At 39.0% G+C, this 26,302-nt stretch overlaps 1 protein-coding gene across 1 annotated transcript; it reads right to left on the bottom strand.

Moving 5' to 3' along the window:
* Positions 1 to 1,122: 1,122 nt before the first annotated feature.
* On the bottom strand, positions 1,123 to 18,794 carry LOC111996751 (UDP-glycosyltransferase 76E1-like). Its single transcript, XM_065765389.1, has 5 exons — positions 18,612 to 18,794; positions 18,239 to 18,561; positions 16,973 to 17,230; positions 7,123 to 7,138; positions 1,123 to 1,290 (listed from the first exon to the last, which is right to left on the bottom strand). Exons 1-5 carry the CDS (start codon positions 18,792 to 18,794, stop codon positions 1,123 to 1,125), a joined length of 948 nt encoding a protein of 315 aa, XP_065621461.1.
* Between the last annotated feature and the right edge of the window lie 7,508 nt (positions 18,795 to 26,302).

The following is a 26,302-nucleotide window of genomic DNA, read 5'->3' as shown; positions in this document are numbered from 1 at the left end:
CATAAGCTAATGACAGAATTGTTAACCAATCTAAACCAAATAAAATCACATTCACAGCAGAAATTAAATGGCAAAAATTAAGGAAAGAGAGATGCAAACACAAGGACAATACGCGATGTGTTATCGAAGAGGAAACCGAAGCCCTCGGTGTAAAACCTCTCCGCTGCCCTCCAAGCGGTAAATAATCCACTAGAAAATGTAGTTGCGATACATGAACAGCAATAGACTCTTCAAGCCTAATCTACCCAGGTACCTAAACCCTCCAAGCTTCTTGCTCCAACGAGATTGCGCCGAACCTTTTTGTTCTCTAACTTATCGGATTTTGTTATAGCCCATAGCATCAACCAATAACCATTGGTCCCTTCCAAACTACTTCTCTTAGCACCAAAAGACTTTCTCACAAACGTGGGTGTGGTGAGAAAATGATTTGGTCAAGAATCTCTCAAGGATGTATCAATGGAGAGGAAGAGAGTAGAGGAATTTGAAGAGTCTCTTAGTGAAGATTGGGGATGAGGCAATCTTGTTTTTCTCTAGGGTTTCTCTCTCAAAATTTTCTTTGGAATCTTTCTACATTTCGTGGGTATAAGGGCCTATATATAGTGGGGTGAGAAAAGAATGCGAAGAGTCAGTTTTTCCCAAACAGGGCAAGTTGGCGGTTTGGCCTCGCGACTGGTCTAAGTCGTGAGTTCAAGTCGGGGGTTAACGGCCTGGCCAGCCTGGGACTTTTGTCCTATAGTGCGACAGTTGGCGTGACCTTTCACCTCCCTGCATGCTTCTCACGTGTGCTGCAGTTGACGGCTTGCAAGTCGCGAGTCAGCCGCGAGTCCTAGCCGCGAGTCCCTGCTTCTTTGCACAATCTTGAGCATTTCTTCACACTTTCTCACACTCTACCCTTACATAAATCCCACCTAAATACAGGGTTAATAAGTGCTGAAATACAAGCAAATTAGCACGGAATAAAACCAACAAGATGGTTGATAAAATTCAACCTTACACTTGTAAGTTAGGGACTCATGGTTTATAGATTCAACCGTGGCTCTATGAATGCAACTAAACTAGCACAAAATTACAGCACCTTAGTACCGCTACCAATATGATCCATGAAGTATCGTTAACATAGGGTCAACATAGCATTGGAACTCTTTCACAAACACTTTCCAATGTTGAATTCCAACCACAATGGCTCCAAAACCCTCCCACTGCACCATGTGCCAAAACTTCCTTTTGGGGTGCCCATTTCACAATGCAACATCTTCCTTCTACTCTTTCTTTAAAACTTTCTGGCAATAGCTCAATCCATTATGTTGGGAAATTTAGACTCCAGTTGATAGAATTAACAAGTTTTAAACCCAAGTTGTTAATTAGATTTATTATGAATAAAACTTGTTAAACAAACAAACATCAATATCATGTCAAAATCATGCAGCAAAAAAAATAATAAGACAAGATATGATGACACAGGAAAACCAATGAAACAAACTAGTTTCACAGTAAAAAACCTAGAGGGAAACCTTCTCGAAAAGTAATTCACTATAATAAAGAGAAGTTTCAGATCTAGTACAAAACCTTTATCCCTAGACTCTACAATCCCCGTAGATGAACTCATAATAGAAACCTTCTACCGCTTTAGAACATTTGAACTCTTCAATATATGAATGCCACCCTTTGATGCACGAATCCCAGTATGTGACTAACCAATTGCGTGGATCCTAGTATGCGACTTCAATCACCAACTAGAAGAAGATTGTTGGCTGCAAAGTTCTTCACTTCATCAACAATGAAGATTAAGAAGCACTTAGTAACAAAACCATAAGGCGCAAAGACGCAGTAGCTTCTTTTGGAGAGAATAAGGTATCGGTCACCTTTTGCATATGTTCTCCTTATATTCTCTTATGTGACGGCCTCTAGAATAAGCCTTATATAGGTTTAGGGTTGTGAGAAAAGAAACCTACACAAATACAAAAACATGAGTCAAAAATCAGATCTAAAAATCTAAATTCTCGTAACCTCGACAGATAGCCAGGTGTTGAGCTTAAACTTTGACAAATACAGTTATCGAGGAGGTGTTGAGCAGGTGTCGAGGGGACAGAAGCTTTCTCGATCGATCGACTAGCTGTCGAGAAGCTATCGAGTTTGCGATAAGAATTAGCTGAAGAGCTCGACAGATAGCCTAGCTATTGAGAGGTGTCGAGCAGCTATCGAGGTTTAAAAAATCAGCACTTCTTCACTTGTTTCTTGGACAGATTTGCATGGCTTCAATACTTGACTTGAACTCTTGTTCCTTGAAGTATTAAATACATCCTAGATCTACTCAATTACAACTAAAGTGCGTTTTGTCAAATGATTAGCCAATTACATAAAATATTAACATATGTTCTTAACAAGTGAACTACATATGTCCTAATAATCTCCCCCTTTGGCAATCCGTGACAAAACCACTGTAAACAAATGAACATATAGAGAAGTCATAAATCACTCAACTCATATTCATTTGTTGAATACAATAAAATCTATCCTAACGCAAACTCTTGAAAAACCTTGCAAGAAGAGAGTTTATGACAAGTAGACTTTGACAACCTATATTTCTGAAACACTTTAAACAAGACTCATCAAGGCATCTTAGTGTGAAACAGAAATAATAGATTGCATACAAGTATAAGAAGCATGTGCATAAAAGAAGAAAAGAAACAACACATGTAAGGGTAGGTGAAAGAAAAACATACATCCACATATAAAGAAGATAAGTTCATTGTATGTCAATAATGGTCACATGACTCAATGTACAAAAACAAGGAAGTAAGCACTCTCCCTAACAAGATGAAACACAACTCTCCCTTACAAGGAATGTATTTCTCCCCCTAACATGTAGAATCCTAAAAAGAAACTACATATTCTCTAGAATTTCTCTCCCTTTTTATCATGATTAACAAAGGGTACAAGAAGCTAGAAAGCTTCACCCAAGAGATATAAAGATGATCAAGGATGATTAAGGGGGCACAAGAAATCCATATGAATGCATGAATGTAATGAACTAAGATGCTATGGATGATAAGATAATAAAAAGATGCAAAACATGTAAAAAACAAATCTCTCAACAAGAAAAATGTTAAGCACATAGATCACAAAACACACGCACACACACACATACACGCACACACACACACACACACACACACACACACACAAAACAAGTCTAACCAATTTTATATTTCAAAAAATAAGTCAAGACAGTTTAGATAGAAAGAATTAAAACAGAGGACAAAAAAAAAAGACAATTAAGTCTTAGGCTCCTTTTTTGCCCACACAGCACGAGTCGTTGGCGTGAAGATGAAAATACACATGTTCTAGTATGTCTACTAAAGGATATAGAAGAATTAGAATTCTCCTGAAATTGAGTTAAAAAACTCAAAACTTTTAATGACTCTCCAAACAAAGGTGTAGGTCCTTGAGAGGAAACCTGTAACCGTTTGGACAGTTGCTTATGAGGATACAATTTAAAGCAATTAGGACGAATGTGTCCAGCAACACCACAATGGTGACAAACATGAGGTCTATTGAAGGATTTGGAATTAGACAAATCAGTTTTAAATTTCATACTTTTATCACCTTTCTCAGATTGTGGCACAAAGACAGTCCTTGATCTAGAAGCCGTGGAAGAGGAAGGGCTGAAGGAAACAGCATATCCTAAGTCAGTCTTATTAGAACTAGGCTTTTGCGCACTCAATACTTCATCAAGCTTTGCACTAGACATCCTCTCTATTTGAGTTCTAGCTTGACTAAGCTCAACCTCAAGATTCTTGACATTCTCTTCTAATGAGGGGTTCTCCACAATAAGAGTCTCAACTAACCTTGTAGTCTCATCTAGTTTGACTAATAAATCAGCTTTTTCGGTTTTTACCTCATTAAGCTCTTTTCTACAAAGATGAGAAGTCTTTTCATATTTTATGAATTCAGTGCATAGCTTATCGTAGGCTTTCTGAAGGATCAACTTCTTGGGTACTTTATCATCAGAAGAATTCTCACTGTCACTAGCACTCTCCACAATCACGTTATCGGTTGAGATAGCAAATGCCATAATGTGACTACATTCATCTGTATACTCATCAGAAGAGTCATTCTCAGTATCACTCCAAGTAGCAACCAACCTTTTATCTTTTGACTCCTTGATCTTTTCCTTCATGAGGTAGTTTGGACACTCTATCCTCATATGACTAAAACCTTTGCACTCATGGTATTGGATAAGGGGTTTCTCATTCTTGTCCTTCCTTGAGAATTTAGATTTCCTAGGAGGTTTGCCTTTATCCTTTTTCCTGAATTGAAAAAGCTTGATAATCTCATCAGTTATGAAGGTTAGATCCTTATCCTCATCTTCATTTTCATCTTCAGAGTCCTCAATCTCTTCCTCTATACCCTTAAGAGCCAAGTTTTTACTCTTTTCACCTTTTCACATTGAGCCTAATCCCATTTCATAGATTTGAAGATTCCTTACAAGCTCAGTCAAAGGAATTTGATCAATGTCCTTCACTTCTTCAATGACAGTGATCTTGGCAGGGAATCTTTCAGGTAAGGACCTAAGGATTTTCCTAACAAATTTGGATTCTGTTATGGATTCTCCAAGGTTGAAGACAGAATTCACAATATCCTTGAATTTAGCATAAAACTCATCAAATGTCTCATCCTTCTCCATCCTTATTTCTTCAAAACTACTAGTGAGTCTTTGAATTTTCACAGTCTTTATTGCCTTGGTATCTTCATAGGTTGTCTTAAGGATGGTCCATGCTTCCTTAGCAACTTTTGTGGATGTTATTTTCTTGAATTCCTTATTGATCACCCCACAAAACAAAGCATTCAAGGCCCTACTGTTGAAATTTGCCGCTATGATTGTTGCATTGTCCCAATCCACTGGTGCTTCCTTTGACTTAATCCAGCCAACTTCAACAACTTGCCATACTTGTTCACCTAAAGCATGAAGAAAAACTTTCATATGAACTTTTCAGTATGCATAATTAGTTCCATCAAATAAAGAAGGAATCAAAAGAGATTGTCCACGATCCATGACAACGAGGGTCAAGGATCACACTCAGGAAATTAATCCAATTAGAGTGAACCCGCTCTGATACCACTTGTTAGGAAATTTAGACCTCGGTTGATAGAATTAATAAGTTTTAAACCCAAGTTGTTAATTAGATTTATTATGAACAAAACTTGTTAAAATAAACAAATATCAATATCATGTCAAAATCATGCAGCGGAAAAACAAATAAGACAAGATATGATAACCCAAGAAAACCAATGAAACAAACTAATTTCACAATAAAAAACCTAGGGGGAAACCTTTCCAAAAAAGAATCCACTATAGTAAAGAGAAGTTTCAGATCTAGTACAAAATCTTTGTCCCTAGATTCTACAATCCCCGTAGATGAATTCACAGTAGAAACCTTCTATCGCTTTAGAACCTCTGAACTCTTCAATATATGAATGTCACCCTTTGATGCACGAATCCCAGTACATGACTAACCAATTGCGTGGATCTTAGTATGTGACTTCAATCACTAACTAAAAGAAGATTGTTGGTTGCAAAGTTCTTCACTTCATCAATAATGAAGATCAAGAACTACTTAGTTATAAAACCCTAAGGCGCAAAGTGGCAGTAGCTTCCTTCAGAGAGAATAAGGCATCGGTCACCTTTTGCATATGTTCTCCTTGTATTCTCTTATGTGACGGCCTCTAAAATAAGCTTTATATAGGTCTGGGGTTATGAGAAAAGAAACCTTACACAAATACAAAAAATTCGGGCCAAAAATCAGATCTGAAAATCTGAATTCCCGTACCTCGACAGATAGCCAGGTGTTGAGGAGGTGTCGAGCTTTAAACTTTGACAGATATAGCTATCAAGGAGGTGTCGAGCAGGCGTCGAGGGGACAGAAACTTTCTCGATCAATCGACTAGCTGTCAAGAAGCTATTGAGATTGCGATAAGAATCAGCTAAAGAGCTTAACAAATAGCCTAGCTATCGAGAGGTGTTGAACAGCTATCGAGCTTTAAAAAATCAGTACTTCTTCACTTGTTTCTTGGAAAAATTTGCATGGCTTCAATACTTGACTTGAGCTCTTGTTCCTTGAAGTATTAAACACATCATAGATCTACCCAATTACAAGTAAAGTGCATTTTGTCAAAGGATTAGCCAACTGATGATGCTGAAAATGTCACCAGTGAGCTACACGGTGCTCGCACGATTGATACGTCACCTGTACAAAGAAAAAGAGAAGACCTAACGAAGAGCACCGGTGTGGTGTCGGTCAAATACCCTCCGAAGGTCAAGTTAGAGCTTCTCACAACTCTAGAGTGCTAGAGAGGGTTTAATAATGCGCACCTTGACTTGTAAGGGTATTGGGGCTTTTATAGTAGTAGAGGGTTGACCATCTCTTCCTTGGACTAGAAGTCCTTTCCTTATAGGAATCCTAATGAGCATATATTATGTAATCCTTTCCTTGTAGGATACTAGCATTAAACATGAAATACAAGTCATTTCCTTATTTATTTATGCGTAGGGGGCAAGCTAAGTTTTAATAGGACCGTCAGCTTCAAGACCGTCAACTTATCTTTTACCCTTCGGCCATATCAGCGTCACCCTTAAGATGGAGTTGAAACCCTTGGAGCAGGCTTCCCTCTATCTTGGTCCCGTCACGTCACTGTCCGTCAGCTATGGGGTCTTCAGTCTCTTAATTAATTAGTCCCGTCAGCCTAAGCTATAGACTTCGTTTCATGACACAAACGACGGGTTTAGCCTGGATACGGTATAATTTTACTTATCAGTTGCCCCCTACTCCATACCTCTGTTAGTTCTAACTGACGGGTTATGGAGTTATATTTTTTCATTGTTAATTTTCACTTTAGCCAGGAGAGAGAAAATAGTTCAAAGGTGACTCCTCAAGCAGCCAATATTAAATGCTCGGACACGTGGCATACTCTGGTTGGCTCCGCGTTTGGATGAGGGCGTTGCTTCATCTTCCGCGCCTTTTTCCCTTATATATAACCCACTTCCTCCCCCCATTTTTCCATTTCATTTTTACTGATTCTTGGAGAGAAGATCTGTCGCCTTTGTTCCGTCAATCTCTCAACATCGTCACCTGAGTTGCTACCGTCGCTTCAGAAAAACCGTCACTCGTTTCTAGAAACTTGTAAGTCCTTTTTCTTTCTTTGTACATGTTCTATTTCAATTAATTTTTTATAGTGAGGTCGTTATCCTAGGTGCTTAGAATAAATCCATCACTTGTAGGTAGTTAGATGTCGAGTGACACGTCAAGTGATTAGTCGTCGGTCTGTGATAGAGCGGGCTACGATGAGGTATTTGGTTCAGGTGATGAGTCTGAGGGCTTTTCCCAGTTGTTAGAGAGAGAGTCGTCTACCTAATCTCCCGACGAGGAGGTAGGGAGTCACGGTGATGAAGGTCAGGAGGAGGTAGTAAGTGAGGAGGGTGATGTTGAGGAGGAAGAGAGGGATAGTGACGGAGATGAAGGTGATGAAGAGTCCTGTGAGGGAACTTTAGTAAGTCCTGGAGGTAGCCGTCCCTTCATCCTTCCTGAGGAATGGGCCATTAATAAATTTTTACCATCAATGAGTAAGAAGGTATTCAAGGAGTTACACATTCGTTTCCAAATCCCAGACCACATCCCAAACCGTCTCCCTAAGGAGAATGAAAAGTGCTATATGGGGATAACTGCAGACGTTGGTATGTATGACGCCATGTTTGCTGCTAGGCTTAGATTGCCCCTGATGGCCCTACACCGTCAGCTGGCTGATTTTTTAGGGTTGTCCATTAGCCAGATCGCCCCAAACTCATAGAGGATCTTCATAAGTACTGAGATCCTATGGGGTCGTCTAAGTGGAGGACACTGTCAGCTTACTTTAAACGAATTCTTCTATTGCTACAGACCCCAGCACCTTTCTTCTTCCAAGGGGATGTACCATTTTGCCGTCAAGGAGAGGGAGTTAAGGTTAGTGTCTGAGATGCCAGATTCCAACAAAGTGTGGAAGAGTAGATACTTTTTTGTTAAGGGGACGGACTGGGTATGCCGTCAGGAGGAATGGGAAACAATTCTCTATGGTTATTATGATAATACATGGGCTTTCATTAAGGACTCAGGTTTTAACTAACAGCTTTTAACCCCGTCAGTTTTTACATGTACTTTATTTATTTTTTATAGCGTCTTAATATCGTCAGTTTACTTTTCTTTTCAGCCTACATTCGTCCTTTTATAACTGGCGAGCAAAGAGACTTTATCCGTCGGGTTCTCGAGATCTTTCTAGAAGAGTGAAAGTGCCGGGATCTAATTACTCTTGACACTTTTTACGCATATTGTGGGGGTCTGAAACCGTCGCCAAAAGCTCTCAAGTTAGAATAATTTTCTCATTGTCATAAGTAGTCATTTCTGTTGTCCCGTTATTTTCAGCTATTGCTGTCAGTTTTCCTCATGTGTCCCATTTTTTGCAGAAATGGAGGCAGCAAAGCAACGTATAAGGGCTGCAGCTGCCGGTCAGGAGGAAGAGAAGAGGGCCAAAGGGGAGCTAACATCTTCGTCAGCCCCCAAGACTGTCGTCAAAGGTTCGCAGAAGAGGAAACACGACAAGAAGGACGATCGTCCCCTTAAAAAAGTGTCCGTCACTTCTGGAAGCGAACCCCCAGAGAAGTCGCCCCCCAAGTTTGGTCACGGAGCTGGTAAGGGGGTGATGACCTTTTCTGGTCTTGTTCTTGAGGGTCCCTGTTGCCTGCTGACGCATAAAGACTATACTGTCCAAGAGGTAGAATCTTTCATAAAGCTGACGGACATAGATCTTTGTACGTTGTTGGGGACGGAGGATCTGGGAGCGTCAGCTTTATTTGACTTAACATGGGTAGGCCGTCTCTCCTAGCAAGATCCTTTCTTTTCTTCTCATCATTTTTTAATTGACGGTTGTGTCCTTTTTACGCACTGGTATGTGTAAAATCGCTCCAAGATCGTTGTGCGGCCAAGGAAGGGGTCGTCACCCGTGTCAGCAAACACAATACGAACTTATTGAACCAACAGGCGCAATACAAGGACGCTGTCCATCTCTTGAACTTGGAGCTGAAAGAGACCAAGCAGAAACTGGAAGAGGCGGACCGTCAGAGGGAGAAATTAGAATAAGAACTAACAACCCTACGTGATCAGGTGGAGACGGCTGGGGTTGACGCGATCTAAAAGTTTAAGGCGTCAGATTCCTTTATTGATTCCTGCGGGGGATATTACGGTACTGAATTTGATGACTGCCTTAAGCAGGTCGCGTCAGCCTTCCCAAACTTGGATCTATCTGGGATCACGTTAGATGACGCTCCAATGACGCTTGCTAATGACGCCGTCTACATCGAGGGTGACAACTCTGAGGACGCTCCTCCAGCTGAGGATAGTGGCGTCGTTCTGGCCCAACCAACTGCGAACCCTCTAGCAACTACTTCCAATCCTTCTGTGGAGGTCCTAGACGGGTAAGACCCCCTTATTCAGAAAAAGTAAAAAGATTTCTTATGACGCCCCTATTGTTTACTCATCATTTCTTTGTAATTGATGTCTTTTGTTCCTTTTTGCAAACAACTTTGTTAAGTGCCCCTTGGGCTTTTATTTGTAATTCTTAAACAATTTTTTAAGTGCCCCTTTGGGCTTTAATTTATAAGTGACTCACTCTTGCTTGCAACACTTCCAGTAACTGTTGCTTTTAATTATGTGTATGGCTATTCTATCTGTGCGCTTCTTGCCTTATAGACTTAGTTTATTTTCAAGTTGCAGGCTGAGGGCGTCATCTTGGCTGCGGGTTATAATTTTAGAGGTGATTATTGATTCAACTATTTTAATGACGCTGTCAGCTTAATAAAGCCGTTGCCCCCTACCATGGGATTTTTAGCTGCTCCTTCACTTTTGAAGCTGCCCATGTTAATGTAGGGCTTGTTTTGTTTTATGGGTTTGTTACGTCCGTCGGCTTCTTGTACTAGACTTTTCCCTTGCTAAAATTCCTTTGTTTTGGAAACCGTCACTTTGTTGAGTCCGTTAATTCTGAGGAGTCCGTCACACCGACCATTAGTCTTATGGCTTTGTCCACATTATGGACTTAATGAAGCAACTTTGTTGATACTGTCTCTTTTGATGAGTCTGTCACTCAGACAGTTAATTTTATGGCTTTGCCCATATCATGGACTTAGTGGAACCACTTTGTTGAGACCGTGACTTTAATGAGCCCGTCTCTTTTGTTGAATCCGTCACATGGACTTTTAACTTTATGGCTTACCCCCTTGGGGTTGGCTTGTTAGTCTGGAGGACTTACAGCCGTCCATTGTTGCAGACTGAGGGTTGTCTACTTTTTAACTTAGAATTTTGTGTTATTTGTCTTTTGCAAGCTTGTAAATAGAAAATGTCAGCCTTATTGCCTCGTCTGTTTTGTGGATTTGGCCAATACATCAGTCTTTTTTATTAGGCCGTCGACTATATAGCTTCGTCCATTTTGTGGACTTGGCCAACTTGTCAGTCCTTTATTAGACTGTCAACTACATAAGTTCGTCTATTTTATGGACTTGGCCAACTCGTCAGTCTTTTGTTAGACCGCCAGCCTTATAGGTTTGTCCATTTTGTAGACTTGGCCAACTTGTCAGTCTTTTATTGGACTGACAGCCTTATAGATTCGCCACTTTGTGGACTTGGCCAACTTGTCAGTCTTTTATTAGACCGTCAGCCTTATAGATTCGTCCACTTTGTGGACTTGACCAACTTGTAAGTAGAAACTTTAGTTGTTCTGAATAAACTCCTCTTATTGCCATGCATTTACATAAAAAGTAATTTCGAAAAAGAAAACCTGCCCTTTGGGCTTATTGTAGCAAAAACCAAAGTAAAAATCTGCCCTATTATAGCAAAAACCAAAGTAAAAATTTGCCCTTTGGGCTTATTGTAGCGAGAACTAAAGTAAATGATAAATCTGAGGAGTATAATTGAAATTTGCCACGGTCAACTATGAATAAAAAAGGGGGGTGTTGTCCTTCATGTCGTCATCTCTACTGGTAGTATTTTCGCAGATGTTCCGTGTTCCAAGGATGCGGCAACTTCCGCCCATCTAACGTTTCCAGGTGGTATGTGCCCTTCCTCTGCCATGTCGTGACTCGGTAAGGCCCTTCCCAATTTGGGCTGAGCTTTCCCTGGGTTGGGTCTCTTGGTGCACCTATGACTTTCCTTAGAACGAGGTCTCCAACGTGGAAGTCTCTGCATCTGACCTAGGAATTGTAGTGCTTGGTCATGCGGTCTTGGTATCGTGCGAGCCTTTGTTCTACTATCGCCCTGACTTCATCTATTAGATCAAGCTCTAGACGTAGAGCTTTCTCGTTTCTACTCTTGTCATGGTTATGCACCCTATAGCTTATGAGTCTGATTTCGGCTGGGATGACCGCTTCATTTTTGTATGTCAGCCGGAATGGTGTCTCTCCTGTGGGTGTCCTCGCCGTCGTCTTGTATGCCCAAAGTATGCTTGGTAACTCTTCAGGCCATATACCCTTTTCCCCCTCGAGCCGAGTCTTGAAAACCTTGAGCAAGGATTGGTTCGTGACCTTAACCTGTCCATTAGTTTGAGGGTGGGCGGGGAAGGAGTAGTGGTTCCATATTCCCAATTGCAAGCAAAAGTCCCAGAAGGAGTCGTTGTAGAATTGCTTCCCGTTGTTTGAGACCAAAACCCTAGGGATGCTAAACTTGTATATGATGCATCTCCAAACGAAACTCCGTACGTTTTTCTCCGTAATGGTGGCCAAAGCTTCAGCTTCCACCCATTTTGTAAAGTAGTCAATGCCGACTACTAGGAACTTCAGCTATCGTACTGCGATGGGGAATGGTCCCATAATGTCTAGCCCTCATTGAGCAAACGGCCACGGGGCCGTTATTTGGGTTAACTCCTCGGTTGGTTGCCTAATGATATTGCTGAACCTTTGGCACTTATCGCAGGCTTTGACATAAGCCTCGGCATCCTTTTGCATGGTTGGCCAAAAGTATCCTGCTCGCACTAGCTTATGCACTAATGATCTCGACCCTAAGTGGTTTCCGCAGATTCCCTCGTGTACCTCTCTCATGATGTAGTCTGCTTCTTCAGGACCTAAGTATCTTAGGTATGTTCAGGAGAAACCTCTTTTGTATAAGATGTCTCTTATTAGGACGAATCTTGCTGCTTGGACCTTCACCTTTCTTGTAGCTCCTTTCCGTCTGGCAGTACACCATTTTTCAAGTAAGAAATTAACGACGTGGTCCAACTGCTTTCGGAACCTATTTCCTGCACATCAATGGAATCTATTAATGGAGAGAGCTGAATGAAGGAAAGTGCATTATCCATGGTGCTCATGTGTTTGGCTGAGGTGGCTTTGGCCAAGCGGTCGGCTTGCTCATTTTCTTCTCGGGGGATCTGTATGATTTTGGCATTCAGGTCGCCTGCCTGTTTTTTTGCTTGGTTCAAATACTTCTTCATTCTTTCACCCCGACACTCATAGTCCCCATTTATTTGGTTGGTCACGACCTGAGAATCACAGTAAATGACAACATTTGAGGCTCCTGCAGCTTTGGCGAGATCAAGCCCTGCTATCAAGGCCTCGTACTCCGCTTCATTGTTGGTAGTAGGGAAATTGAGACAGACCATACATTCAACCGTGTCCCCTTCAGGTGATAGTAGTACAATGCCGGCTCCCCCAGCTTGTCTGTTAGATGATCCGTCTACATGTATGCTCCACTGAAGAGACTCTTCTACCCCTTGTCTTCGCCATACGTGAACTCTGCTATGAAATCTGCAATGATCTGTCCTTTAACAGCGGTTCGTGGGTGATACTGGATGTCGAACTCGCTCAATTCTATAGCCCATAGTGCCATTTTGCCAGCAACTTCCGGGTTGCTCATCGCCCTTCGCAAGGGCTTGTCAGTTAGGACAATTATTGTGTGGGCTTAGAAATATGGCTTGAGTTTGAGCGTCGCCATAACTAATGCGAAGGCGAGTTTCTCCATGAGCCGGTATCTTTCTTTGGCACCGCGAAGTGCCCGGCTGGCGTAATACACGGGCTTCTGCACTCTTTCTTCTTCTCTGACCAGGGCGGCACTAACGGTAGCAGGGGAGATGGCCAGATAGAGAAAAAGCTCCTCACCAGGCTGTGAGGGACTTAGTAATGGCGGGGAAGAAAGATAGGCTTTTAACTCCTCAAATGCTTGCTGACACTCAGCAGTCCATTCGAAAGATTTCTTTAGTGTGTGAAAGAAGGGTAAGCATTTGTCTTTTGCCCTTGAAACAAATCTATTCAGCCAGCTATTTTGCCGTTGATGCTTTGTACTTCCTTCACATTCTTTGGCGGTGCCATCTTTACTATGGCCCGGATCTTGTCAGGGTTGGCCTCGATGCCTCTTTACTACACCATAAATCCAAGGAATTTTCCTGCCACCACTCCAAAGGCGCATTTTGCTCGATTAAGTTTCATGTTGTAAGAGCGAAGAGTGTCGAATGTTTCCTTGAGGTCTTCCACATGAGCCTCATCCCTTTGGCTTTTTACCAGCATATCGTTAATGTTGACTTAAACGTTTCTCCCAATTTGCTGCGTGAACATCTTGTTCATGAGCCTCTGATAGGTCGCGCCTGCATTTTTTAAGCTAAACAGCATCACCTTATAACAAAAAAGTCCTTGGCTAGTTACGAACAAAGTTTTCTCCTGGTTAGCTTCATGCATTCGAATTTGATTGTAGCCAGAGAAAGCATCCATGAAACTTAACTACTTGTGCTAGGCCGTAGATTCTACCAGAGTGTCGACTTGCGGGAGGGGATAGCTGTCTTTGGGGTAAGCTTTATTTAGGTCGGTGAAATCCACGCACATCCTCCACTTCTTGTTGGCTTTCTTGACCATTACACGATTTGCTAACCAGTCGGGATAGTATACCTCCCTAATGAAACCTGCCTCTTGTAGCTTACCGACTTCTTCTGTTATCGCTTGGTCTCGCTCTTGGGTGAAGACCCGCTTCTTCTACTGGACGGGTGAATAGAAGGGCGAAACATTTAGCTTGTGCTCTATAACTAAAGGGTCAATTCCTGGCATGTCCTCATGGTTCCAGGCGAATACGTCCTGATTTTCCTTAAGGAAAGTTACGAGTGCTGCACGAATTGCTGGGCTGGCGAGAGTGCCAAGCCTAGTGGTCCTGTCTGTCCTGACGCTATCAAGGGGTATCTCTTCGAGCCTCTCTACGGGTTCTGCCCTCGTTCGTTGTTCTTCTATGCTCATGGTTTGCAATTGGTCATCCGTTTCTATCATTGCAATGTAGCACTCACGCGCGGCTATCTGGTCCCCTCACAATTCTCCTACTCCATACTTAGTGGGGAATTTAATCATCAGATGATAGGTCGTAGCTACGGCCTTCTAGGAGTTAAGGGTAGGTCGCACGATAATGGCATTATAGGCTGAGGAGCAATCGACCACGAGGAATGTAACATCCTTAGTGATTTGTTGGGGGTAATCTCCAATGGTGACGGGCAATGTGACTGTGCCTAAGGGGTACACTTTAGTTCCTCCGAACTCGACGAGTGGAGCATTAGCCGGGGTTAGCTGCTCTCTGCTAATCTACATTTGTTGGAATGTAGGGTAGTAGAGAATATCTGCGGAGCTCTCGTTGTCGATTAAGACCTGGTACATGTTATAGTCCCCTACCTGGATGCTGACGACAAGCGTATCGTCATGCGGATGGTGGAGATGTCAGGCATCTTCTTTCGAGAAGCCAATAAGGGGATCGTCGACTTATGGCATCTTCGGAACGACGCCGGTGTACTGAACATTCTGGACCATTCTAAGACAAGTCTTTCGAGCCCTATTTGATAGGCTATTGGTGGCCACGCCCTTTCCTTACTAACAAACTTCTGCAACTTCCTTTACCTAATGAGGGCCTCGATTTGTTGTTTCAAATCATAGCAGTCCACTATGTCATGTCTGTGGTCGTGGTGGAAGCGATAGTATTTGTCTCGGGATCGTTTGTTGGGATCCCCCTTCAGCTTTCCAAGGAAAGTCAATGCCCTCTCATCCTTGATTTGCATTAGGACTTGGTCGATTGGGGTTGTTAGTGGAGTAAAGCTTGTGAACCTTCCCATAGGGGGCTTAGAGCGTCTATCATCTCTTCGCTCTCCAGTCCTCGCCATCTTTCGCCCTCTCTCCTGTCAGGTGTCTTCCTGCCTTTCTCTCTTCTTAGGTTTCTCATTGTGAGCTAGTAGAGCGTTTTCGGCATTCATGTATTTGGTGGCCCTGTACAGTACATCTGACATAGTTTTTGGGTCATTCTTATATAATGAAAATAAGAACTTACCCTTCTTTAGGCCATTTGTAAATGCTGCCACGAGTATCTTGTCATCGGCTTCATCAATCGAGAACGCTTCCTTATTGAAGCGGGCTATGTAAGATCTCAACATTTCATCCTCCTGTTGCTTGATACTCATCGAGCATGTAGTAGACTTCTTATACCAATGCCCTCCAATAAAGTGCAAAGTGAATTGGGTGCTCAACTTTTTAAAGGTGCTAATGGAGTTAGGTGTCAGCTGGCTAAACCAAATTCTCACAGGGCCCTTCAGTGTCGTCGAGAAGGCTCTACACATAATCTCGTCCGCTATTCCCTGAAGATGCATCAAGGTCTTGAATGTTTCTAGGTGGTCAAGTGGGTCCTTGACTCCATCGTAGCTTTCGATCTGTGGCATGTGAAACTTCTGTGGCAGGGGGAAGGAGTTGACGGAAGTAGTGAAAGGTGAATCGGTTCGATGAACCAAATTGTCGAGGTCGCTAGACACCTGCCCCTTGAGAGCATTCATCATGAACTCCATTTGTTCCTTCATCGCCTGTATCTTCACGACAACAGGAGGTGGAGCCACATCAACAAGGGATGGGAGACAGACATTTTGCCATTCCGGCCTGCTTGGGGCGTTGCTACCTTCAGGCCCCTCTCGATCTCCTTGCACGATGCTGGTACCTTCTTATTCTCTCTGATTGTTTGGTGTTGCGCTTTTTTGACGTAGCTGTTCTTCTAAGTCGTGGTTTTACTTGGTGAGGCGCTCTATAGCTACGGTGAGGGTTTGTACCTGTCTCTCGTGGGGAGTCATGGGTGGTTCCTCCTCCTGGATGTTATTGGTGGTTGCCATCGAGCGTGTTAGCACCATGTAACTCTTCTGTCCGGAAAGCAATAATGTGGCCTTCGAATTACGAGAGAAACAATAGTGCGATTTCCTATAGACGGCGCCAACTAATGATGCTGAAAATGTCACCAGTGAGCTACACGATGCTCGCACGGTTGATACGTCACCTACATAAAGAAAAAGAGAAGACCTAACGAAGAGCACTGGTGTGGTGCTGGCCAAATACCCTCCGTAGGTCAAGTTAGAATTTCTCACAACTCTAGAGTGCTAGAGAGGGTTTAATAATGCGTACCTTGATTTGTGAAGGTATTGGGGCTTTTATAGTAGTAGAGGGTTGACCATCTCTTCCTTGGGCTAGAAGTCCTTTCCTTATAGGAATTCTAATGAGCATATATTACGTAATCCTTTCCTTGTAGGATACTAGCATTAAACGTGAAATACAAGTCATTTCCTTATTTATTTATGTGCAGGGGGCAAGCCAAGTTTTAATAGGACCGTCAGCTTCAAGACTGTCAACTTATCTTTTTACCCTTTGGCCATATTGGCGTCACCCTTAAGATGGAGTTAAAACCCTTGGAGAAGGCTTCCCTCCATCCTGGTCCCGTCATGTCACTGTCCATCAGCTATGGGGTCTTTAGTCTCTTAATTAATTAGTCCCGTCAGCCTAAGTTGTAAACTCCGTTTCATGACATAGACGACGGGTTTAGCTTGGATACGGTATAATTTTACTTATCACCAACTACATAAAATATTGACATATGTTCTTAACAAGTGAACCACATATATCCTAACACATTCCAACCCTCGAACTAAACTAGGTCTAACCACCCACAAGAAAGGTTGTTCACTGTTGGCTAAGCCCCAAGCTATCTCTACCAACTCTTTCTCATCCATCCTTACCATGCTGCCAAAGCTTATATAAATGACAGACTCGGGGGCTTGTTTGTCAAGCCAGGAAATGCAACTAGTATCTTCCTTCAGCAGTGAACTAGAGGCAGATGGAGCTAGTTTATGGAAAGGGCCTAAGGAAAAAAACTTGAGATGGGAAATGTTCTTGAACCTTTGTTAGTGTTTGTTGTTCAAGGAAGTGCACCGTGTTCACTATTATTGTTGAGGCTTTTTTTGTTGCATATGTCACTGTGGCCCTTATCTCTAATATGGGAGTTGGGATCTCTATGGATCCTAGTATGCCCTTAAGATCAAGGGACTGAAGCTCAAGCATTGGGGCTTGAGCCAGACTTTGTGTAACAAAAAAGAAAAAAATATTAATGTCGTGACATGATCATAATAGAGAACAATTATCATAAAAATTAAAAAAAAGGATGTCATAAATTTAAATTATGTTATATCTATTACCAAAAAGAGCATTTTAATTTATTTATTTTATCTAGACACATGTAAAAAGGGATTAGAAGCCCATACGGGAACTGTTAGTTGACAATTCTACATTTCATACAAATGTGATCTATTACCTTGGATTATCTGTGAACTTAAATAGTGAACTCCACATAATCATACCAGTTAAATTAGAATTATATACAGAGTTAACAGTTAACCGTTTATCAAATGTTTATGTCAAGATAGAGGAATAATTCCTAATTCCCAGTTAAAATTCCATGTCAAAACTTTAGATCTCAAAGTGACTACCCCTATCCAACATAAAATTTCTCACTCAAGTATTTAGATTTTCTTTTCCAATATTGTTCTGCTTCAACTATACAATTAGTTAGAAATCTTAGCTAGCTATGACCATATGCGAAGAAAAATAAAATTACAATAGCTTCAGAAACCTATCTTTCTCATGTAAAGTACCAAATTAAATCATCAAGTTAATCAAGTCTAATATGTTGAATAAACTCATCAACTATTTGGTATAACCATGGACACCATGCTTTCAATTTTTGTTAGCCTTTTACAACACTACTGTATACTATGTTACCACAATTCTTCCCTTAGCAGAATTAAGCATGCTCTGTACCATTGAATAACTCAATTCAAATACATTGTTGTATTGACTATTAAAATACAATTTATATTTTCTAAAGAAAATTAAATTCAATTGAAGAACTTAATTAATGTACTTTCATCTAAGGAGTTGTCTACCCCAAAATTAAAGCTTTCAAATTCACACGTACGTGGAAAGGAAATATAGCATTTTTCATGATGAGCATCAGGAAAGACTGCAAACAAAAGCAAGGTGGCAGCTGCACTTGTACGGACATTAATCCCAGGAAGTTTCAAATTGTTAGCCACAACTTGAGCAAAGTGCATAAACCCATCATAAACAACACCGGCAACCCGATCATGTGGATCCTCTACTTTCATCATCTCTTCCATGTATTGCTGAAATGGAGCTTCACAATTACTATTAAGTGCCGTTATCGTGGCCATTAAATTGGAAGGTGAGAAATTGGTTTAGACAAGCAATCTGGTATTGATACAAAGTGAAATTCAGGATGATTTTCATGGTTGGGAGAGTTGAATTGAGGGTGTGCTATGGTGATTGGAAAGCCCTTGGTGTATAGGATTGTGGCAAGTTGAAGCATGGGATTTATGTGGCCTTGGAATGGATAGACTACAAGCACCATCCAGTGGCCAAGCTTTCTAGCTTCTGGCTTCTCCATTGATGATCACTTTGCAGCTTGTGGGAAATTAAGGCAATCTTTTTGTTTTGTTTGCAAGTTGCAATAGACTAGAAAATGGCCACGACTAGAAACCAATTACGTCATTTGGATATTAACTTATACAAATGATTTTGGGTTGAATTGTCATGGTATATATCTTACGTACGCAGTGGCGACTCCAGGAATTTTGTCCAGGGTGTTCCTGGACAAATCGGAACAGTAACCTACCCTATTCTATTTTGAAAAAATTCTGGGTCATTTCGGTCTATTTCGAGTATTTCGGGACATTTCAGTAAATACTGGCCGAAATTCAAGATTTGGCCGGCGTGAAGTTTGTGCTTTTAAAAAAAAAAAAATTGTTCTTAAAACTAAAACAAATTTGCATTATGTACACCAAAAAACCTCAAAATGAAAAAAAAAATGAAAAGAAAAGAAATGAACAAAGGTACATGTACAATAAACTATAAAATCATTTGAAATATTAATAAAATTATTAATTATTATTGTTTAGTTGTTTCATTAATTTGTTCGTCTTTTATAAACTATAATTTGTTGTATTGTGTTTTTATTAATTATAAAATTATTAATTGTTGTTTAGGAGTTACGTTATTTTATAATGAAAAAAAAATATATATATATATATATAATGAATTGTTGTTCAAGGTGTTTCGGAGTTACATTATTTTATAATGAAAAAATATATATATTATTAATAAAAAAATCTATATAAACTATTAAAGGTTTTAAAGAAGTTGTAGGGACCGGGTTTGAGCACTTCTACTATTGAAAAAGTGAACTCACACAAATTATAAGTACATATTTCAACAATATGTAATCTTTAAGCCCAAATAATAATAATAATAATAATAATAATAATAAGTTCAATCATTTATAAAATATAATAAGAGTAATAATATGAAAAAAGAAAATTGATGTTAATATTAGTTTTTTTTTTTGGATTAAAAAGGTAAAATACTTTTATTAAAAGAATAACTAAATACATGTAAAGGAGGGTCTGGGGCTCTCATAGACTTAACAGCTAGCCTAGCTTATGGACAAGATATTTATCATTAAAAAATTCCACCAAAACTACTAGTGGGTTGGCAAAAGCAGAACAAATAAAAAATATAAAACAAAAGACATAGAATTTAAGGAAGAGGAGAAGGACCGAAACCCACAGTCCACAGATAAAATTTAAGCAAAATAGTCACATACATTACCTGTACAACACGCAGATAAAAAGGGAAAGGCAGACTGGCAGCAGGACCGAAACCCACCAGAAGAAAAATAAAAAAGAGAAGAAGAAGATGGGTCTGAAACCCAGAAGAAGAAAAAAAAAAAAAAAAAAACAAGAAGAAGAAGGGTCCGTAACCAAGAAGATGAAGAAGAAGGTAGGATTTTTTTTTTTTTTTTTTGAGAATACGTTTGGGTTGGGCCTGTTGGGTATTTAGTTAATAATGTATTTTGATTTAAAAATCTGGTTGGGGTTGGTTTTGTTTAGGATTGATGTTTGAGCTTTTATTTGTTGGGTTGCTCTGTAACAATTTTTTTTTTTTTAAGATTTTAGTTCAAAATTTGTTTGGCATAAAACTTTTGAGGGTGTTCCTCATTTTGTTTGAGAGTGTTCTTATTTTTTTTTTAATGGGTAAACAAATAAAAAATTTAATTATTATATATATATATATATATATTTTTTTTTTGGGTCAGGGTGTTCCTGGGAACAGCCTGAACCCAACGTGGCGTCGCCACTGTACGTACGAAGAAGTTTTCAAGAGTTAAGTTTTGACTTTTATTCATTTACTAGTCGCTAACCTGTGCGATGCACGGGAAAATGACTAAAAATAAAATCTAATGAATGCAAAGCAATTATGCAAAATAACTTTTAAATTAAAAGACAAATATTAGTAAATGTCGTTATTCTTAGCTGTTTGTGTTACATCTAGAGTTTTATATCTAAGTTACTACAATACTACTTGTAACAACTGAAGCTCACAATATAAGTATATTATATGAGGCCAAAACTTATATTATCTTCAAGCTCCCTTTAGCCTTACAGAGTCTCTAACAACAAAATTTTTGTATTGAATTTTATTTCAGATGACCTATTCAAAATGATTTGAATTAAACCTCACAAATTAGAAAGAAAAAATAAATAATATTACAACATTGTAGCTGATTAATATACAAATAAACTACCAATTTAACATGGTAAATCACTATTAGTAATTTAGAAAGCAAAAATTAAAAAAATTAAAGTTGTTACCCATTTAACCTAAAACCTTTCATATTCTAAAGTTGTCAAACACCTATTAACAAATAACTATTGATATAAAATATTCAGTAATTACTTCAATACTGCAAGTTGTTCATGCTATAAAAAATGTAAGAGAATAACACAGCAAGCATCTTAACCTCTTTCTTGCTTGGATCCTACAAAACAATATATATATATATACACACACATATATATGGCAATGAAGATAGAACATGCCACTAAAGAGACAACCAATTACGATAGTATTGGAGGCAAAGTAAAATATTAAAAAAACTAAAGAAGCAAGCGGTTTGGCTAGCATACCACCTAGCTAATTTATATCAAAAGACATAAAAATCTTACAATCAAATAGAATCCATAAGTAAATAAATACACGGGATACAATCAGATAAATAAAAGGTTTGTTAAGATGATCAAGTTTGGGAATGAAGAAGACGTAGCAACTATTGATAAGGGTAATCTCTATCTTAAACTTGTGATAATGATGAAGATGCAACAACTACTAATTATGCAAATCTAGCATAATCTTATTTTGATTCAACTACAACAAAAATGATGATAATTACCATAAAAAGATTATATCAAAAAACAATCTTTTATGATATAGTCAAGAGTACAACCAAAGCTAATAGAAGGAATTTCAAATTAATTTCAATGATGAAGGAGGGATTCACTTAAATGAGGAGACCAAGAAAAAAGGAGAAGTATCATGTTTTGAGTATAGTATTGAATTTTAAACTCTATAATTCAATTTGCTAAATACTAAAATACCTTAGCAAATTGAATTTCTGCAGGCACGGATTACATCATTCAATTGAATTGCTACAGGCACAAATACTACTAAAACTCTATCATTCAATATTCTAACTACTAAAACTCTATCACACATATACTACTAAAACTCTATCACACGGATTATACAATATAAACCAATAATGTTATCGTCTCAAACATTAAAAAAAAAAATCAATTTTAAATATAAAAACAAACAATCATATATCAGTACAAATACCCAACCTAAATACATAAAAACTCATATATGACCCACAACACAAAAGAGATAGTAACAAAATTAAAAAAGAAAAAACAACAACAATAAAAAAAAACAACACTATTAATCTAATCCTTACATTGAACTATTATGCAGGCAGTCACAAGAATAGAGATCAAGAGCAACTGGGATTTAGAAATACCTAAACTGAATCATCTAGCTTTTCAGTATTAATATAGTGTAAGGAGAGGAAGAGATGAAGGAGTTAGAAAGCCAAAGTCTAGCGTTAGGAAGCTGAAGGGTTGTCGTTTGAGATTGTGTAGAACACAAAGAGTTGCTATTTAAAATTGTAACCATGGAACACAAAGGGTTGCCATCTAAAATTGTAATCATTGAACACAAAGGGTTGAGAATTATTTTCTTTTTATTAGTATTTTTAAATTTAAGAAAACTCATTTTAAATTGTAGAACAAATTCAAAAAAAAAGAATAGCAATGACATGACAGCTGATGTGGCTTAACCTAATAGTAGCAACATTAAATGCTACGCTTCAGCTTTTAGTAATATATAGATGTATTTCCTACGTATCACTCACGTTAACTCAACACTTCATATACTTTGATTTTTCTGCCTAAAGCTTGGAGAGAAGGGATTGAAGAAAGGGTTTTGACTGTTTCACATATATGATATAACAATTTTCACATTCTTTCATGTCACGGGGTAAAATGTGAATCCTTAATGTGAAGGTGTGGACATTCTATGAACTTCCATATTGTACATTTGGAAGTGTAAAACAATAAATAGTCTAAAAAAAATAAGGACAATTTTGTTACTGATATAAAGTTGCTGTGATCATGCACCTAAAAATACTAAATTATTGTAGAATAATTCTGTTAGGTTCTAAGGTCTTAGGATTTTATGTATTTAGAACTCTAATTTGTAATGTTGGCAAACCATGATCAAAACAATGTATTTAGTCTTGTTTAGGCTTGCTCAAAGTTGGTTTATTATTGTAAAGTTGGAATCGAGTGGCTGCAGAAGTACTTGGGACTTTCGGCCTGGCTCGATCGATCGAAGAATAGACTCGATCGATCGAAAATTGCACAGGTTGATTATTCTGTAGAATTTTCAACTCAGCCCTACTTCATTAAACGTTTAGGGTTTTATGTTTTTACCCTAGGTATAAAAACTAAACCCTAGCCACGTTTTTGAAGGTTGCTCCAGTTGTATTGTTGCTCATACATTGCTGTTTTGTGTAAATCTCTTGTGAGATCTAGAGGAGCTTTCCTTTACATAAAGCTTAAGGTTTTCAAGTTAGAAATAGTATCAATATCTTGATGATCAACTTGGTTGCTGCCATTGAAGCTCAAATAATATCAAGCGGGGGTGCTTGTAGCTCATTGGAGAATCCAAGAAAGAAGGAGTCCGTGGATTCGGAGTTTGCACGTGGTCGTGTCAGTAAGTTCTACTGGTGGGTAACATTAGGAAGTCAAGCGGGGAGCTTGTAGTCCTTCTGTATGAACTTCGATTCTTTTGCATAGTGGATTCAAGTTTACCTTGAGGATAGCTAGGTCAAATCCTCCCCAAGTTTTTACCGTGTGGTTTCTTGAGTCATCATATCTTGTGTTAATTTATTTTCCGTTGCTTTATTATTGTGATATGATTATTTGATTGCTTTAACCTAGAATTGCATAATTTGACTAAGTAACAACTTGGCTAATTAATCTAGACTAACCAATCTGGTTGTTCTAAGGGGTCTTAAACCGTTCAAGTGGTATCAGAGCAGGTTGCTCTTTTGTTGGAGATTTCTTGATCTCTGAGCTGATCCTTGACCCCTGTTGTCATGGAGCATGGACACTTTCTGTTTGTTCCTCCTCACTTTGATGGGAACAACTATGCTTATTGGAAAGTAAGGATGAAAGCATTCCTGAAATCCATTGATGAGAGAGTCTGTAATTCCGTTGAGTACGGATAGGAGAAGCCCACCACTCCTGTGAGTGAGTGGCAAACTTCTGAAAAAGAAGCAGTTGGCTTCAATAGCAAAGCTATGAATGCCATCTTCAACGCTGTTTCCATGGAGGAATTTAAGAGGATCTCTAATATTGAGGTTGCTCATATTGCTTGGAAAATCCTCCAAACTGTGCATGAAGGCACAAAGGAAGTTAAGATCAATAAATTGCAACAATTGACTTCTAGATTTGAAAGCATTAGAATGTTTGATGATGAATCTTTTGATGAATTCTATGCTAAATTAAATGATATTGTCAATTCTGCTTTTAATTTGGGTGAAGTCTATGATTAACCTAAAATTGTTAGGAAGATACTTAGATCCTTAACTGAAGACTTTAGACCCAAAGTGACTGCCATTACTAAAAGCAAGGATGTGGACTCCATCCCTGTTGATGAGCTTGTAGGATCTCTTCAGTCCTTTGAGTCTGACCTACCTAAAGTGAACAAATCCAAAACAATGGCTCTTAAGTCTGTTGATGATGTTGATGGTGGTGGATTTGATGATGAGCTCTCTGCTACAGAGATTGCCTATCTTGCCAAAACTTTCAAAAACTTTCTTAGAAATACCAACAGAAAGGCAAGAGGTACATATACTGCTGAACCTAGAAATTTTAGGAAGAATGATCCCACTAAGGTTAATAACCTAGAAAAACCTAAAGAAAAAGTTGGTTAATCTTCAAATAATTCTTTGGGTCCTCAGTGTTTTGGTTGTCAAAGGTATGATCATGTGAAATCTGAATGTCCTACATTCTTAAGGACTAAGGGTAAAGCTATGGCTGTAACCTTTAGCAATAATGAGGTTTTCGATGATGAGTCCGGATGTGATGAGGATGGAAACTTCATTGTTTTCACTGCTACTGCTGTAGTCAATGAAAGCATATCTGTTGAAGAGAACCCTTCTGATGGGGAACTCTCTGAGGATGCAGATCTTCAAGAGGCCTATAATAAACTCTGCAAAATTACTGCTAGGGATGCTATGAATGTAGAACTTGGCCTGAAAAAAATTGATTCTCTTGAACTTGAAAAGAAAAATTTGCTTGTTAAACTGTTTGATGTTAATGATCTTTTGAACAATGTTAAATCTGAGAACATGCTTTTACTTGATAAAGTTAAAATTTTGGAACATGACTTATCTGTTGCTAGATTTGCTAGTTCTAAACTTGATCACGTGCTGAATGTTCAAAAGTATCCTTCTGATAAATTTGGGTTAGGTTATGTTGAAAGCGTCTTTGACTCTGCACCGCATTCCACGAATTTTGTTCCTTCTTCTTCTTCTAAACCTTCCGTGAGTGAGGTTGTGAGTGAAACTGTCAAACCACCTGTGAGTGAGGTAGTCAAACCTGTAGAAGTTTCACCTCCTAAGAAGAATAGGGTTGATCTGAGAGAAACTAAACCTACCCTTTCTAAGGACAAGATGTATGGTAAATCTGCTTGGGTGTGTCATTTTTGTGGAAAGTCTGGACACATTCGTCTTAACTATTACAAGCTTCAAGCTACTAAGAGAGCAAACAAACCAAAAGTGTCTGTGTCTCAAGCACAAGATCCTATGGCACTTATTGGTGAACTGGTAAAGGCTTTGAACCTTTATTCCAATCCTGGAGTTGGAAATCACTCGAATGTGAATAAGAACTCCAATGCTCGTGATGCATCTAAAATGTTTTGGATGCAAAAGACTCGACCTAATTGAGTCTTTCTGACATGGTTCTTATGCTTCATTGCTCATTCCTCTGTGACTATTGTTCTTTGGTTTTTGTGTTTTCTTTTGTTTCGTTTCTAGGATTTGCATTGCATTACCTTCATGCATTTCATTCTAGGATTTATTTGTTTTCTCTTAATTAAAATTAAAAAAAAAAAAGGAGAAAAGGAGAAAGCAAAAATTATGTTTGACACTATGTTTCTTGATTTTTGAAAAACAAGGTTGGTCTATCTTTTTACACATGTCATGTCTTATGTACCTTGTTTAACTTTGATGATCTTATTCATTGCACTTGACTAGTTGAAACTTTGTAGTGCATGTTGTGTGGGAAAGATGTGTATGGTTCTTAATCACTCTGTCTTAATCATGAAGTCATATGTTATTTGACTGTCGGACTTGATTCTTTTGAGAAAGGCATAAATAACCATCTCACCACTGTTCACTAGCCAATCATGAACACCTTAGTGCATATCATAAGACTGTGTGCTCGAGAAAGTGTAGCACATGCACAAAAAGAACATAAGGTGTAGCCTCAA

Source organism: Quercus suber, unplaced genomic scaffold, assembly GCF_002906115.3.
Source record: "Quercus suber isolate HL8 unplaced genomic scaffold, Cork oak 2.0 scaffold_623, whole genome shotgun sequence".
Lineage (NCBI taxonomy): Eukaryota > Viridiplantae > Streptophyta > Magnoliopsida > Fagales > Fagaceae > Quercus > Quercus suber.
The sequence above is the reverse complement of the archived record's forward strand: the minus strand, read 5'-3'. Positions and strand labels throughout refer to the sequence as shown.

Excerpts from the sequence above, each read along its gene's own strand:
- LOC111996751 (XM_065765389.1), bottom strand. The coding sequence starts at position 18,794 with ATGGAGAAGCCAGAAGCTAGAAAGCTTGGCCACTGGATGGTGCTTGTA. Across the intron at positions 18,562-18,611 it reads ATCATCCTGAATTTCACTTT|ATGGCCACGATAACGGCACT; the intron begins GTATCAATACCA and ends CCTTCCAATTTA. Across the intron at positions 17,231-18,238 it reads GATGAAAGTACATTAATTAA|GTTCAAGAACATTTCCCATC; the intron begins GTTCTTCAATTG and ends ACACTAACAAAG.